This window comes from Mobula hypostoma, chromosome 7 (assembly GCF_963921235.1).
Source record: "Mobula hypostoma chromosome 7, sMobHyp1.1, whole genome shotgun sequence".
NCBI lineage: Eukaryota > Metazoa > Chordata > Chondrichthyes > Myliobatiformes > Myliobatidae > Mobula > Mobula hypostoma.
In genome coordinates this window covers 11,957,824-11,971,845 of record NC_086103.1, presented here as the reverse complement: position 1 = coordinate 11,971,845, position 14,022 = coordinate 11,957,824, and the positions used below count along the sequence as shown (strand labels likewise).

General features: G+C 47.0%; 1 protein-coding gene across 1 annotated transcript; it reads left to right on the top strand.

Moving 5' to 3' along the window:
• The first annotated feature begins 1,888 nt into the window (after positions 1-1,888).
• LOC134349880 (histidine-rich glycoprotein-like) lies at positions 1,889-2,872 on the top strand. The gene has a single exon (XM_063054846.1). It carries the CDS (start codon positions 1,889-1,891, stop codon positions 2,870-2,872), a length of 984 nt encoding a protein of 327 aa, XP_062910916.1.
• Positions 2,873-14,022: the final 11,150 nt, after the last annotated feature.

Sequence of the window (14,022 nt, the reverse complement as noted above, 5' to 3'; positions counted from 1 at the left end):
TCAGATTACCCTCAGACTTCAGATTCATTCATTTATCACAAAGATTCAAAGTACATTTATGATTAAAGTATGTACTGTATGCAGTACCAACCCTGAGATTCGTTTTCCCCACAGACAGCCACGGAACAAAGAAAACCATGGAACCCGTTCAAAGAATAAAAGTCAAACTCCACCCCCGCCACGTTCAAAACAAAGAAATCGCACAAATGGCAACAAAAAAAATGAGCAAAAAACACAGTAGATAAAACACAAAATCGAAAGAGTCCAGGCGTACTCAGTTCAGCACCCCCCCCACCGAGCAAAATCACCCAAAAAAGCAACGAAAACAGGAGCAACCAGAAACAGATCATGCAGAATCCAGTCCACAAACATCGGAACATACAGTGAAACGAGTCGTTTATATTAACAGCCGGCACAACCTAACAATGAGGTGGGGGCAGCCGCAAGTGTCGCCACGCACTCTGCGCCAACATAGCATGCCCACGATGCTCAGAACAACACACACACACACACACACACACACACACACACGCACACACACACACACACTCCAACAGTTCTCAAACCCCAGGACAAAGTTTAAAGTAAATTTATTATCAAAGTACATGTACATCACCATCTAGAATAAATGAAAAACCGCACCAACAAAGACAGACGAACAACAGATGTACAAAAGACAACAAACTGTGCAAACACAATAAGAAAAAGCAATAATGATAATAATTAAGTATGCAACAAATATTGAGAACGTGAGTCGAAGCGTCCTTGAAAATGAGTTCATAGGTTGTGGGAACATTTCAATGATGGGGCAAGTGAGGTTGAGTGAAGTTATTCCCTCTGAGCCTGTTGAGGAGTCTGATGTTTGAGGGGTAATAACTGTTCCTGAACCTGGTGATGTGACTTCTGAGTCTCCTGTACCTCCTTCGTGACAGCAACAGTGAGAAGAGAGCATGCCCTGCACGGTGTTGGGGTGTTCTTGATGATTGATGCTGCTTTTCTGTGACAATGCTCTGTGTAGATGTAATCAATGGTGGGGAGGACTTTTCTCATGATGGACTGGGACGTATCCACTACTTTTTGTAGGATTTTCTGTTCAATGACTGGCCTCCAGCCTCCAGTCTCTGGGCTTCGGGCATCAGGCTTTGAGTTTCACACTTCTGATGCCTTCAGGTTTAGATCTTCTATATCGGTCCCCAGTCTAGGTGATGACAGGACCCCAAACTTCATGGCCAAACTCCAGGATCACCACTCATTGACTCTCATGTGATCTGATCCCAATACCCACCGAACTGGGGCAGCCCAACATCTTTGGAGTTCCTTCCTTACCTGTCGACGTCATTGGCCTTTGAAGGCGGAGCATGGAGGGAAGCCTAGACTCCAGACACCCTTCCTCACCTGTCGACGTCACTAACCTTCGAGTGCTGAGCATGGAGTGACGCCAAGCTTCCAGATGTCCTTCCTCACCAGTCGATGTCATTGGCTTTCGAGTGCGGAGCATGAAGGGAGGCCAAGCTTCCAGATGTCCTTCCTCACCTGTCCACGTCACTGACCTTCAAGTGCGGAGCATGGAGTGAGGCCTAGACTCCAGACACCTTTCCTCACCTGTCCACGTTGCTGGCCTTCCTGCTCATAGCAGAGGTCTAGCTTCCGTATGCCCTTCACCTGTCCATGTCGCTGGCTTTCAGGCGTAGAGACCTAGACCCTGGATGTTCTTCATCACAGTCCACGTTGTTGATCTTTAAACACAAAGTGGAGACCTAGGTACTGGCCTGACCTCTAAATTCCCAACATTCCTGTCCCTAAACCCAACCTGACCCCTAACTTCCCTCTCTATCCTCAAAATCATCCCCGCCTATGAACTTAAAAGAGCAACTAAGTTTGAGCCACAATGTCGACAGAGACCACAGCTCACCACCATCTTAACAAGAATTCAACAGAGATCACACAGCTCACCACATCTCAACCAGAACTCGACAGAGACCACAGCTCACCACCATCTCAACAAGAACTCGACAGAGACCACACAGCTCACCACCATCTCAACCAGAACTCAACAGAGTCTGCAGCTCACCACCATCTCAACAAGAACTCGACAGAGACCACAGCTCACCATCATCTCAACCAGAACTCGACAGAGACCACAGCTCACCACCATCTCAACAAGAACTCGACAGAGACCACAGCTCACCACCATCTCAACCAGAACTCGACAGAGACCACAGCTCATCGCCATCTCAACAAGAACTCAACAGAGACCACACAGCTCACCACATCTCAACCAGAACTCAACAGAGACCACAGCTCACCACCATCTCAACCAGAACTCAACAGAGACCACAGCTCACCACCATCTCAACCAGAACTCGACAGAGACCACACAGCTCACCACCATCTCAACCAGAACTCGACAGAGTCCGCAGCTCACCACCATCTCAACAAGAACTCGACAGAGACCACAGCTCACCATCATCTCAACCAGAACTCGACAGAGACCACAGCTCACCACCATCTCAACAAGAACTCGACAGAGACCACAGCTCACCACCATCTCAACCAGAACTCAACAGAGACCACAGCTCACTGCCATCTCAACCAGTACTCAACAGAGACCACAGCTCACTGCCATCTCAACCAGAACTCAACAGAGACCACAGCTCACCACCATCTCAACCAGAACTCGACAGAGACCACAGCTCACCACCATCTTGACTGTAACTTTGACCACAGCTTTCATAGTATTAGACATACATACTGTCATCACATTACTAAGGAAACAACCCTCCGCACCTTCAAGGGCACCTTCCAAAGGTGGTGCCTCAAGAGGGTGACATCCACCACACCTGCTCCTTCTCCGGGGTTACACGGGTACTGATACGCCAGAGGAGGAGCAGGCAGAATACGCAACAACCCACCAATAAGATCTGTGAGTGGGCACCTCAGGTGGAGATCACACCCGAGCAAACCACCCTGACCATAGGGCAGGAGTGTGGGGCTAAAGTGCTCCAGAACTGCAAGTTCAAGTTTATTGTCATTCAGCCTTACACATGTATACCGCCAGATAAAACAACGTTCCTTTGGACCAGGGTGCACAACACATTACATATAACTCACACACAACACGCAAAGTAATATTACCGGAAATAAATTAACAAATAATAAAATATATTTCAGAAGATCGACATTTAGCATGAGGTGCATTTACGACACAATAAGTAAACAGTATAACGCTACTGGCGCCTCATACGTGATGAGATCTGGGTGGTGGGAGGGAGTTCAGTAGTCTCACAGCCTGGGAGAAGAAGCTGCTTCCCATCCTAACAGTCCTTGTCCTAATGCTACAGTACCTCCCGCCCGATGGTAGGGGGTCAAAGAGATTGCTGGACGTTTGAGAGGTACCACTGACAATGTTATGGGCCTCCTGATACTCTGAAGACCCTAACTGGACATATACAGGCCCTTATAACATAGAACACAGAACAACACAGCACAGGGAACAGGCCCTTTGGCCACAATGTTGTGCCGAACAAATGAGTCATCAAATTGCTAACCAAATTGATCTCTTCTGCCTACACAATGTCCATATCCTTCCATTTTCCTCACATTTATTTGCCTATCTAAATGTCTCTGCGCGTGACCAACCAAGTGGTTAAGGCGTCGGTCTAGTGATCTGAAGGTCACTAGTTCGACCCTCAGCTGAGGCAGCGTGTTGTGTCCTTGAGCAAGTCACTTAACCACACATTGCTCTGCCACGATACCAGTGCCAAGTATATCAGCCCTGGTGCCCTTCCCTTGGACAACATCGGTGGCGTGGAGAGGGGAGACTTGCAGCATGGGCAACTGCCGGTCTTCCATGCAACCTTGCCCAGGCCTGCGCCCTGGAAACTTTCCAAGGCGCAAATTCATGGTCTCATGAGACTAACGGATGCCTATTTCTAAACATCTCTTAAATGTCCCAAACGTTTCTACCTCTACCACCACCCCTGGCAGTGCGTTCCCGGCACCCACCACTCTGTGTGTGAAGGACTTGCCCCTCACATCTCCTTTGAAATTACCCCCTCTCACCTTAAAAGGCATTTCAACCCTTGGAAAGATATTTTTTGTCTACTCTAGCTATGCCTCTCACAATCTTATAGAACTCTTATCAGATCTCCCCTCAGCCTCCACTCTCCAGAGAAAACACCGCAAGTTTGTGCAACCTCTCCTTATATCACATGCCCTCTAATCCAGGCAGCACCCTGGTGTCTGCACCCTCTCCAAAGCCTCAATATCCTTGCTATAATGGGGCAAACAGAACTATACACAATCCAGACAGCATTTGGTAAAAACCTTCTGCACCCTCTGCAAAGCCTCGACATTACTCAGACAGAAGCTGTAAAACCCTCACCCTCTGTACTTTGTGATATACTGACTCCTCCCAACCACAGAAATAACAGGTGGTTAGGGGAGACTGCAAACCCTTTCGGTCCACCCCACAGACTGAGCCTCATGTACACAACACACAAACCTACAGGGGGTCAGTGAGTACTTGGGGTGTTTACAACACTTCAGTAGTTCCATGGCTGTTATTGTTAAGACACTAACAGCTCAGTAGCCCAGCGGTTAATGTATTGGGGTTCAATTCCTGACACTGTACACACTCCCCCGGGTACCCTGGTTTCCTCCCACATTCCAGTCACCTGGGTTAGGGTTAGTGAGTTGTGGGCATACTATGCTGGTGCCAAAAGTATGGTGACACTCGTGGTCCGACCCCAGTAAATCCTCGGACGGTGTTGGTCATTGTTGCAAACGTCACATTTCACTGTATGTTCCAAAGTGCATGTGACAAATAAAGCTAAACCTTTATAAAAAGACGTCAAGGTAAGGAAGCCTTACCTTACGCATGATGCCATCCTCTCTCCCCTCTCCCTCTAGCAGTTTGCTCCTGCTAGAGGTACCGCACACAACCAGAGACACGTTGTATCCGAGCCTCACCCTAGACAGCAGCGGCTTCACCAGGGAACTGTACACTCTCTCCTAACATCGGAAATAACCTTCAAGAGATCAGTGAGAACACAGGAGGCTGCTGGAATCTGCTGCAACACTAAAGGTGCTGGAAGAACTCAGTGGGTCAGGCAGCATCTGTGGAAGGAATGGATTGTCGACGTTTTGGGTTGAGACCCTTCATCCAGTCTGAGTTCCTCAGCATCTTTTGTGATCATAAAATCAATGGAACAGGAGTCTGAAGACCCACAGTGAATGTTGTATATCTGGTATGTGGTGGGGGGCGGGGTTCAGGGTCAGTTATTACCCCTCAACCATCAGGCTCTAGAACCAGAGGGGATAACATCACTTAGCTTCACTCGCCCCATCTCTGAACTGTTCCCAAAACATATGGACTCACTCGTAAAGACTCTACAATGCATGTTCTTGATATTTATTGCTTATTTAGGTACTATTATTATTTCTGTATTTTTGTATTTGCGCAGTTTGTTTTTTTTTGCATACAGGTTGTTTGTCTTGTGTGTGGTCGTTCATAGATTCTGTTGTGTTTCTTTCTATCTACTGTGAATGCCCGCAAGAAAATGAATCCCAGGGTTGTATATGGTGACCTATGGTATATGCACTTTGCTAATAAGTTTACTTTGAACTTTGATAAAAAGAGATCGCCCTATTTCCCACAATGAGGATAATGTTTCACATTGCTGACCTTTCCTCACAGTCTGGAAATTTTGCCATAGTTTCTCTCTCCACAGACACTTCCAGACCTGATGAGCATTTCAAGTCTTTTTTAGAGATCAAAGTAAATTTATCATTAAAGTACGTACATATACGTCATTATATACTACCCTGAGATTCATTTCCCTGCAGGCATTGACAGGAAATACAAGAGAATTTTATGAAAAACTTCACAAACAACCAACGTGCAAAAGATGACACTCTATGACAACATGAATTGTAAAGAATCGTTGAAAGTGAGTTTGTTGGTCATAGAATCAGTTCGGAGTGAAGGTGAGTGAAGTTACCCACGATGGTTCAGGAGCCTGATGGTTGAAGGGTAACAACTCTTCCTAAACCTGTTGGTTTCCTGAGGCTTCTGTACCTTCTTCCTAATGCCAACAGTGAGAAGGGAGCATGACCTGGATGGTGGGGTCCTTATGATGGAAACTGCTTTCTTGAGCCAGCGTCTTTATGTATCAGCTCAATGGGATGGACTGAGCTGTATCCACTACTCTTTGTAGACTTTTCTGTTCTTTGGCTGTGATGCAACCAGTGAGGATACTCTCCAGGATGCACCTATAGGAGTTTGTCAAAGTTTTTGACGACATGCCGAATCTGTACAATCTTCTAAGACAGTAGAGGTGCCATTGTGTCTTCTTTCTAATGACAGTTAGATGTTGGTTTCAGCACGTGCAGTGCTTTCATGTTGTGCCAAAGGGGTCAGCTGTGGGACACTCTCCTCTGGACCACTAACTCTGACATTGATCTATTGGGACAAGTAGTTACACCACACTTTATGTACAACACACACAAAGTGCTGGAGGAACTCAGCAAATCAGGCAGCATCTATGGAGAGGAATAAACAGTCGATGTTTCGGGTTGACATCCTTCAACGGGATTGGAAAGGAAGGGGGAAGAAGCCAGAATAAGAAGGTGGGGTGGGGGAGGAGAACAAATTGGGAGGTGATAGGTGAGACCAGGTGAGGGGGAAGGTGGGAGTGTGGGGGGGTGAGGGATGAGGTGAGACACTGGGAGGTGATAGGTGAGACCAGGTGAGGGGGAAGGTGGGTAGGTGAGGGAGGGGGGATGAAGTGAGACACTGGTAGGTGATAGGTGAGACCAGGTGAGGGGGAAGGTGGGTGGGTGGAGAGGGGGATGAACTGAGACACTGGGAGGTGATAGGTGAGACCAGGTGAGGGGGAAGGTGGGAGTGTGGGGGGTGGGGGATGAAGTGAGACACTGGTAGGTGATAGGTGAGACCAGGTGAGGGGGAAGGTGGGTGGGTGGGGAGGGGGATGAAGTGAGACACTGGGAGGTGATAGGTGAGACCAGGTGAGGGGGAAGGTGGGTGGGTGGGTGGGGGAGGGGGATGAAGTGAGACACTGGGAGGTGATAGGTGAGACCAGGTGAGGGGGAAGGTGGGTGGGTGGGGGAGGGGGGATGAAGTGAGACACTGGGAGGTGATAGGTGAGACCAGGTGAGGGGAAAGGTGGGTGGGTGGGGGAGGGGGGATGAAGTGAGACACTGGGAGGTGATAGGTGAGACCAGGTGAGGGGGAAGGTGGGAGTGTGGGGGGTGGGGGATGAAGTGAGACACTGGTAGGTGATAGGTGAGACCAGGTGAGGGGGAAGGTGGGTGGGTGGGGAGGGGGATGAAGTGAGACACTGGGAGGTGATAGGTGAGACCAGGTGAGGGGGAAGGTGGGTGGGTGGGTGGGGGAGGGGGATGAAGTGAGACACTGGGAGGTGATAGGTGAGACCAGGTGAGGGGGAAGGTGGGTGGGTGGGGGAGGGGGGATGAAGTGAGACACTGGGAGGTGATAGGTGAGACCAGGTGAGGGGAAAGGTGGGTGGGTGGGGGAGGGGGGATGAAGTGAGACACTGGGAGGTGATAGGTGAGACCAGGTGAGGGGGAAGGTGGATGGGGAAGGGGGGGATGAAGTGAAACACTGGGAGGTGATAGGTGAGACCAGGTGAGGGGGAAGGTGGGTGAAGTGAGACACTGGGAGGTGATAGGTGAGACCAGGTGAGGGGGAAGGTGGGTGGGTCGGGGAGGTGGATGAAGTGAGACACTGGGAGGTGATAGGTGAGACCAGGTGAGGGGGAAGGTGGGTGGGGAAGGGGGGGGGTGAAATGAGACACTGGGTGGTGATAGGTGAAAGAGGTAAACGGAATAAGAAGGAGGAATCTGACTGGAGAAGAGAGAGGACCCTGGGAGAAAGGGATGGAGGAGGGGCATCAGGGGGAGGAGAAGAGAAAGGAAAAGGAGCAGAGTGGGGAATGGAAAGAGAAAGAAAGGGGAGGGGGAGAAATAAGCAAAGTTAGAGAAATTGATGTTCATGCTGTCAGGTTGGAGGCTACACTGGGGGAATAAAGGGCCAAATACCTCCTCCTGGGACTCCTTCCCCTCCCCCTCTGTCTTATTCTGGCATCTTCCCCACTTCCTTTCCAGTCCTAAAGAAGGGTCTCCACCCGAAACGTTGACTGTTTATTCTGCTCCATAAACGCTGCCTGACCTGCTGAGTTCCCCCAGTATTTTGTGTGTTATTCTGGATTTGCAGCATCTAGAGTTTGTATACACTATTTCAGAAGCAACACCTGGTACCACAGTTTGCAGTCCAAGTGTAGAGACATCTTGTTGGAGGTGCGAGCTAACACTCCTCACCTGATCAGTATCCTGCTCGAAGACACAGTCGAAAGTGAAGGTGCTCTCCTGCTGGTGAAGGGAAAATAGTTTAATCACACTGATGATCACTGAGCTCAGAGACAGAGGGTTTGATAGAACCCAGAGTCCTGCAGGCTTTGGGAAGAATGAATCCTACCCACCCGACATTTCCACCTGCCTCAACTTTCCCTCAACTTCTTGCTCAGCTACAGCACCCCATCCATTTAAACATAAAACACAGAATATGTTCATAGAACTCGGGCATCAGCCCACTACTATTACAGCCCGGGACGTCAGAGCTTGAAATTCAATTCCAGAGTCCTCTGTAAAAGAACTTGTACATTCTTCCTGTGGGCACGTGGGTTTACACCTGTTTCCTCTCATAGTTCAAAGACGTACCGTTGGTCACAGTAAACTGTCCCGTGATTAGGCCAGGGTTTTATGTATTTGTTTACTTATTGAGATACAACGTGGAAGGTGCCCTTCTGGCTCATCGAGCCACGCCACCCAGCAATCCCCACGATTTAATCCCAACCTCATAACGGGACAGCTTACAATGACCAATTGAACCACTATCCTATGAGGGCTGATTGATAAGTTCGTGGCCCAAGTTAGAAGGAGCCAATTTTAGAAAACCTAGCACATTCATTTTTCCTACATTTACACACTTAGTCCAGCGGTCGTGGAGCATACGGATCCCTTCTTTGTAGAAGTCGGCGTCTTGGACCTCCAGAAAGTGGTCCACAGCAGGGATGATTGATAAGTTTGTGGCCTAAGGTAGAAGAGATGAGTTATTAACTTCAAACTTTCTGCATTTTCACTCGACGAGTTGAACTGTACGTGCATGTAACGAGAGCTGTATAACTCATCGCCTTCTACCTTAGGCCACGAACTTATCAATCACCCCTGCTGTGGACCACCTGGAGGTCCAAGACGCTCTCGTTACACGCACATGCAGTTCAACTCTTTGAGTGATTATGCAGAAAGTTTGAAGTTAATAACTCAACTCCTTCTAACTTAGGCCATGAGCTTATCAATCACCCCTGCTGTGGGCACTTTCTGGAGGTCCAAGATCCGTATGCTCCACGGCTGCTGGATGAAGTGTGTACATGTAGGAGGAGACTATGTTGAAAAATAAATGTGCTAGGTTTTCTAAAATGGACTTCTTCTATCTTAGGCCACGACTTATCAATCACCCCTCGTATATGACTTTGGACTGTGGGAGGAAACCAGAGCACCCAGAGGCAACCCATGCAGAGACGGGGAGAACATACAAACTCCTTACAGGCATCGGTGAGGATTGAACACAGGTCACCAGCACCGTAAAGCACTACGCTACCGTGTTCCTCGTGACCCTGTGGGTTTCCTCCAGGTGCCCTGGTTTCCTCCTACACTCCAAAAACATATAGACTAGTAGGTTAATTGGTGACATGGGTGTAATTGGGAGGTGCAGGCTTGTAGGGCCAGAAGGACCTGTAACTGTGCTGAATCTCCAAAATAGAAATAAAGAATAAATAAAATAGATTAACTTATGATCTCTAGTTCTAGTCTCACCCAACCTCAGTGGAAAAGCTGCTTGCATTTACCCTATCTATACCCCTCATAATTTTGTATACCACACGATTAGATAAATTTCTAATAAGGTCACCTCTCAGCTTCCTATGCTCTATAAAATGAAGTCCAAGCTGATCTCCTTATAACTGTTCAAAACCACTGTTTTCTTTAATAATACTTTTATAAGATATTAGATAATTAATGTAATGTTTTTAATCGTTTGTACATTTTAACAAACTCCTGTATATTTCACAGTCTGCGGTGTTTCTCCCCACTCGCTGGCAGAAAGTGGTACAGCCTTTAAACTAACTCCTTATCACCTTTCTGATTTTTCGTTGGCTAAGTGTTAGCACATTATCCATGTGGTGTAATTGCGCAACCATTGATTGGTTTATTTTATCTAAGGAATTTCTCTTATCTCAATTATAAAAGTCATGGACTTTTCAGAGGCACCATCTTTTCCTTTTACCTTCGCCGTCTCAGCTTCTCGTTCACTTTTTCCTTGTTTCTCAGCTCCATACTTAGTTTGCTTAGTATTTGTATGTTTGTTTAAACTTTAAAGTAAATGATCATCAAGAATTAAGACTTCTGGCCATTCTTGACTCCCGGAAGAACCCTAACGATCAGAAAATAACAGATCCAAAAAATCTCAAGCCCTCCATTCCCTGTAGCATCCTCGTGAATCTTGCCTGCCCTCACTCCAGTTTACTGACATTCTTCATGTAGCTCAATGACCAGAATGGCACACAATTTTCTGACTGACCTTTCCCTCTGCATTCTGCTCTACAACAGTTAGACTTTTAAAATCTTTGATGGTCACTGATGTTGATCTTCCTTCTTCCTCATCTGCAAATAGACAAAAAGTTTGGAGGTTACTGTAGGTGCTGATGCAACCCCGCCTGTTCTGATCACAAGACCTTAAGACATAGGAGCAGAATGAGGCCATTTATTTTTCCTCTCAACCCCGTTCTCTTGCCTTCTCCACATAACCTTTGATGTCCTGACTAATCAAGAACCTGTCAGCCTCTGCTTTAGATATACTCGATGACTCGTCCTTCACAGCCATCTGTGGCAATGAATTCCACAGATTCACCACCCTCTGGCTAAAAAAATTCCTTTTCATCTCTATTCTAAAGGGACATCCTTGTATTCTTAGGCTGTTACCTCTGGTCCTAGACTCCCTCCCCTGACTAGTGGGAACATCCTCTCAACATCCACTATCTAGATATTTCAATAGGTTTTCATGAAATCCCTCTCATTCTTCTAAGCTCCAGTTAGTACAGGACTAAAGCCATCCCTCATATGTTAACCCTTTAAATTTCCAGAATCTTCTTGGACCCTCTCCAATATCTTAGATAAGGGGCCAAAACTGCTCACAGTTCTCCAAGTGCAGTCTGACCAATGCCCTATAAAGCCTCAGGATTGTATCCTTGCTTTTATATTCTAGTCCTCTTGAAACAAATGCTAGCATAGCGTTTGTCTTCCTGACCACCGGCACAACCTGTAATTATCTGGCTGATGTGTCACAGAATCATACAGCATCTGTGCCAGCTGCAATGCCAGTCTATGCTGATCCTGTGCCAGCTGCAATGCCAGTCTATGCTGATCCTGTGCCATCTGTGATGCCAGTCTACACTGATCCTGTGGTGATGCCAATCTATGCTAATCCCGTTCATCCATATTAGCCTGTATTTCTGTATATTTCCAACCCAAGCACTTTTCTGAATGCCTTCTTAAACACTGTAATTGTACCAGCATCTACCACTTCCTCTGACAACTCATTCTAGATACAGTATTCCCCTCCCTCTGTGTGAAAAACAAAGCCCTCAGATCTGCTTTAAATGTTTCCTCTCTCACTGAAGACACATGCATGCATATCCTCCTCTATAAGTGTAGTGGAAGCAAACTATCGTCGACCATTGTGGGACCTGCAAACTCAGCCACATGTGGGGCAGGAGATGCCGGATGGGGAGGGGGTGGTAGTTTGGGAGGTAGAATGCTCTCTCAGTCTCTCCCTCTCTCTCTCACACACACACACACACATAGTCTCTCTGTCTGTCTGTCTCTCACTCACTCGCACAGTGTGTCTCTCTCCCACACACACTTACAGAGCCTCTCTCTCTCTCTCTCTCTCACTCACGCACATACTCAGTCTCTCTCTCACAGTCTCTCACACAAAAACACACTCTCGCACGGAGTCTCTCACACTGTGTGACTGTGTACGTGTGAGAGAGAGGGGTGGCCGAGTGTGTGTATGGGAGAGTGAGAGAGACTGTGTGTCTCTGTCTCTCACACAAAAAACACACTCAGTTTCTCTCACACACAGTCTCTCTTACACACATATTCAGTTTCTTTCTCACACACACGTAGAATCCCTCCCTTTCTCCCTCTCTCTCTCTCACACACACACACAGACTCGTAAACACACAGTGTCTCACAAAAACACACATTTACAGTCTCTTTCTCTCTTTGTCTGACAGAGTCTTTCTCTCTCTCACACACACACAGTCTCTCTTTCTTTCTTTCCCTCTCTCTCACAGTCTCTCTCACACACACATAAAATTTCTTCTCTCTCTCTTACCCCACTCACTCTTACACACATAATCTCTCTCTCTTTCTTTCACCTCTCACACAGTCTCTCACAAAAACACATACACACAGAGCCTCTTTCTCTCTCACTTCTCCCCCTCCCACACATACACATACATTCAATCTGCCTTACATGCACACAACACACACAAAGTCTCTCTCTTCTTCCTTCCCTCTTTCCCTCTCTGTCTCTCATACATACACTCAGTCCGTCTGACACAAACACACAGTCTTTCTCTCTGTCACACACACACACACACACACAAACATACACACAGTCTTTCTCTCTGTCACACACACACACAAACATACACACAGTCTTTCTCTCTGTCACACACACACACACAAACATACACACAGTCTTTCTCTCTGTCACACACACACAAACAGTATCTCTCTCTCTCTGTCTCACACACACACAAACAGTATCTCTCTCTCTGTCACACACACACAAACAGTATCTCTCTCTCTCTGTCACACACACACAAACACACACACAGTCTTTCTCTCTCTGTTTCGCTCTCTATCTCACACACACACACACAGAGTCTTTCTCTCTCTGTCTCTCTCTGTCTCTCTCTCTCTCTCACACACACACACACACACACACTCAGAGTCTCTTCACCTACCACCCACCATCATTCACCTACACAGCTCCCAGCCTGAAGTGTTCCACAAACCACCGACTGCATCATAAGGGCCCCACAAACCCTGTTGAAGACTCCCGGTCTAACCCCTGCCCTACTGACCACAGAACCTCAACACCACACTGTCCCCACGGCACACGGCGAGGTGCCCGGCTTGGAGTCCTCACCTGCTGTCTGCTGGATTCCAACGGCTACCTGCACGTGAATCTCTTCAGACATCTGAGGCAAAGGAAACAAGCAGCTGAGAATTCCACTTTGTGACTGTGGACCCATTTTGCAATAATTCAAGTCTAATGTCATTCAACCGTACACATGTATACTGTCAAACGAAACAATGTCCCTCCACACCAACGTGAAGAACACAGTACATATAACTTACACACACTGCATGTAAAGTAACATTATCATAAATAAATTAACAAATGATAAAATATATTACAGAAGATTGAGAGTTAGCATAAGGTACTATTGGGAGCATTTCATAGGCAGGGGGAGCCTATCCCCACTACACCCCCTGGCTATAATAACCTTGAGGGAGCTGTTCTCATTGAAACACAGAACTTTTTTATGGAGTTTCAAACAGACTGTTTGAGGGCCTCAGTGGGTCATTCACCACTTGTGTATGTGGAGTGGGGGGGGCGGGTAAAGAATTGTCAATGCTTTGGTCTGAGAAGCAGAACTAGAATCAGATTCAGGTCTATTTTCTCTGATTTATTTGACATGAAATGTGTTGTTTTCATATGATACCGAATTCCTTCCCAACAGAGGAGATAAAAGATTTGAGCTATGGATAAAGAAAGGTCTTACAACCTACCTCTCATTTATAGATAAAAGAGTATTACAAAGTTTCCAAATCCTGCAGGACAAACAT

What these genes read in the sequence shown, in the direction of transcription:
- LOC134349880 (XM_063054846.1), top strand. Translation starts at nt 1,889, where the DNA reads ATGTCGACAGAGACCACAGCTCACCACCATCTTAACAAGAATTCAACA.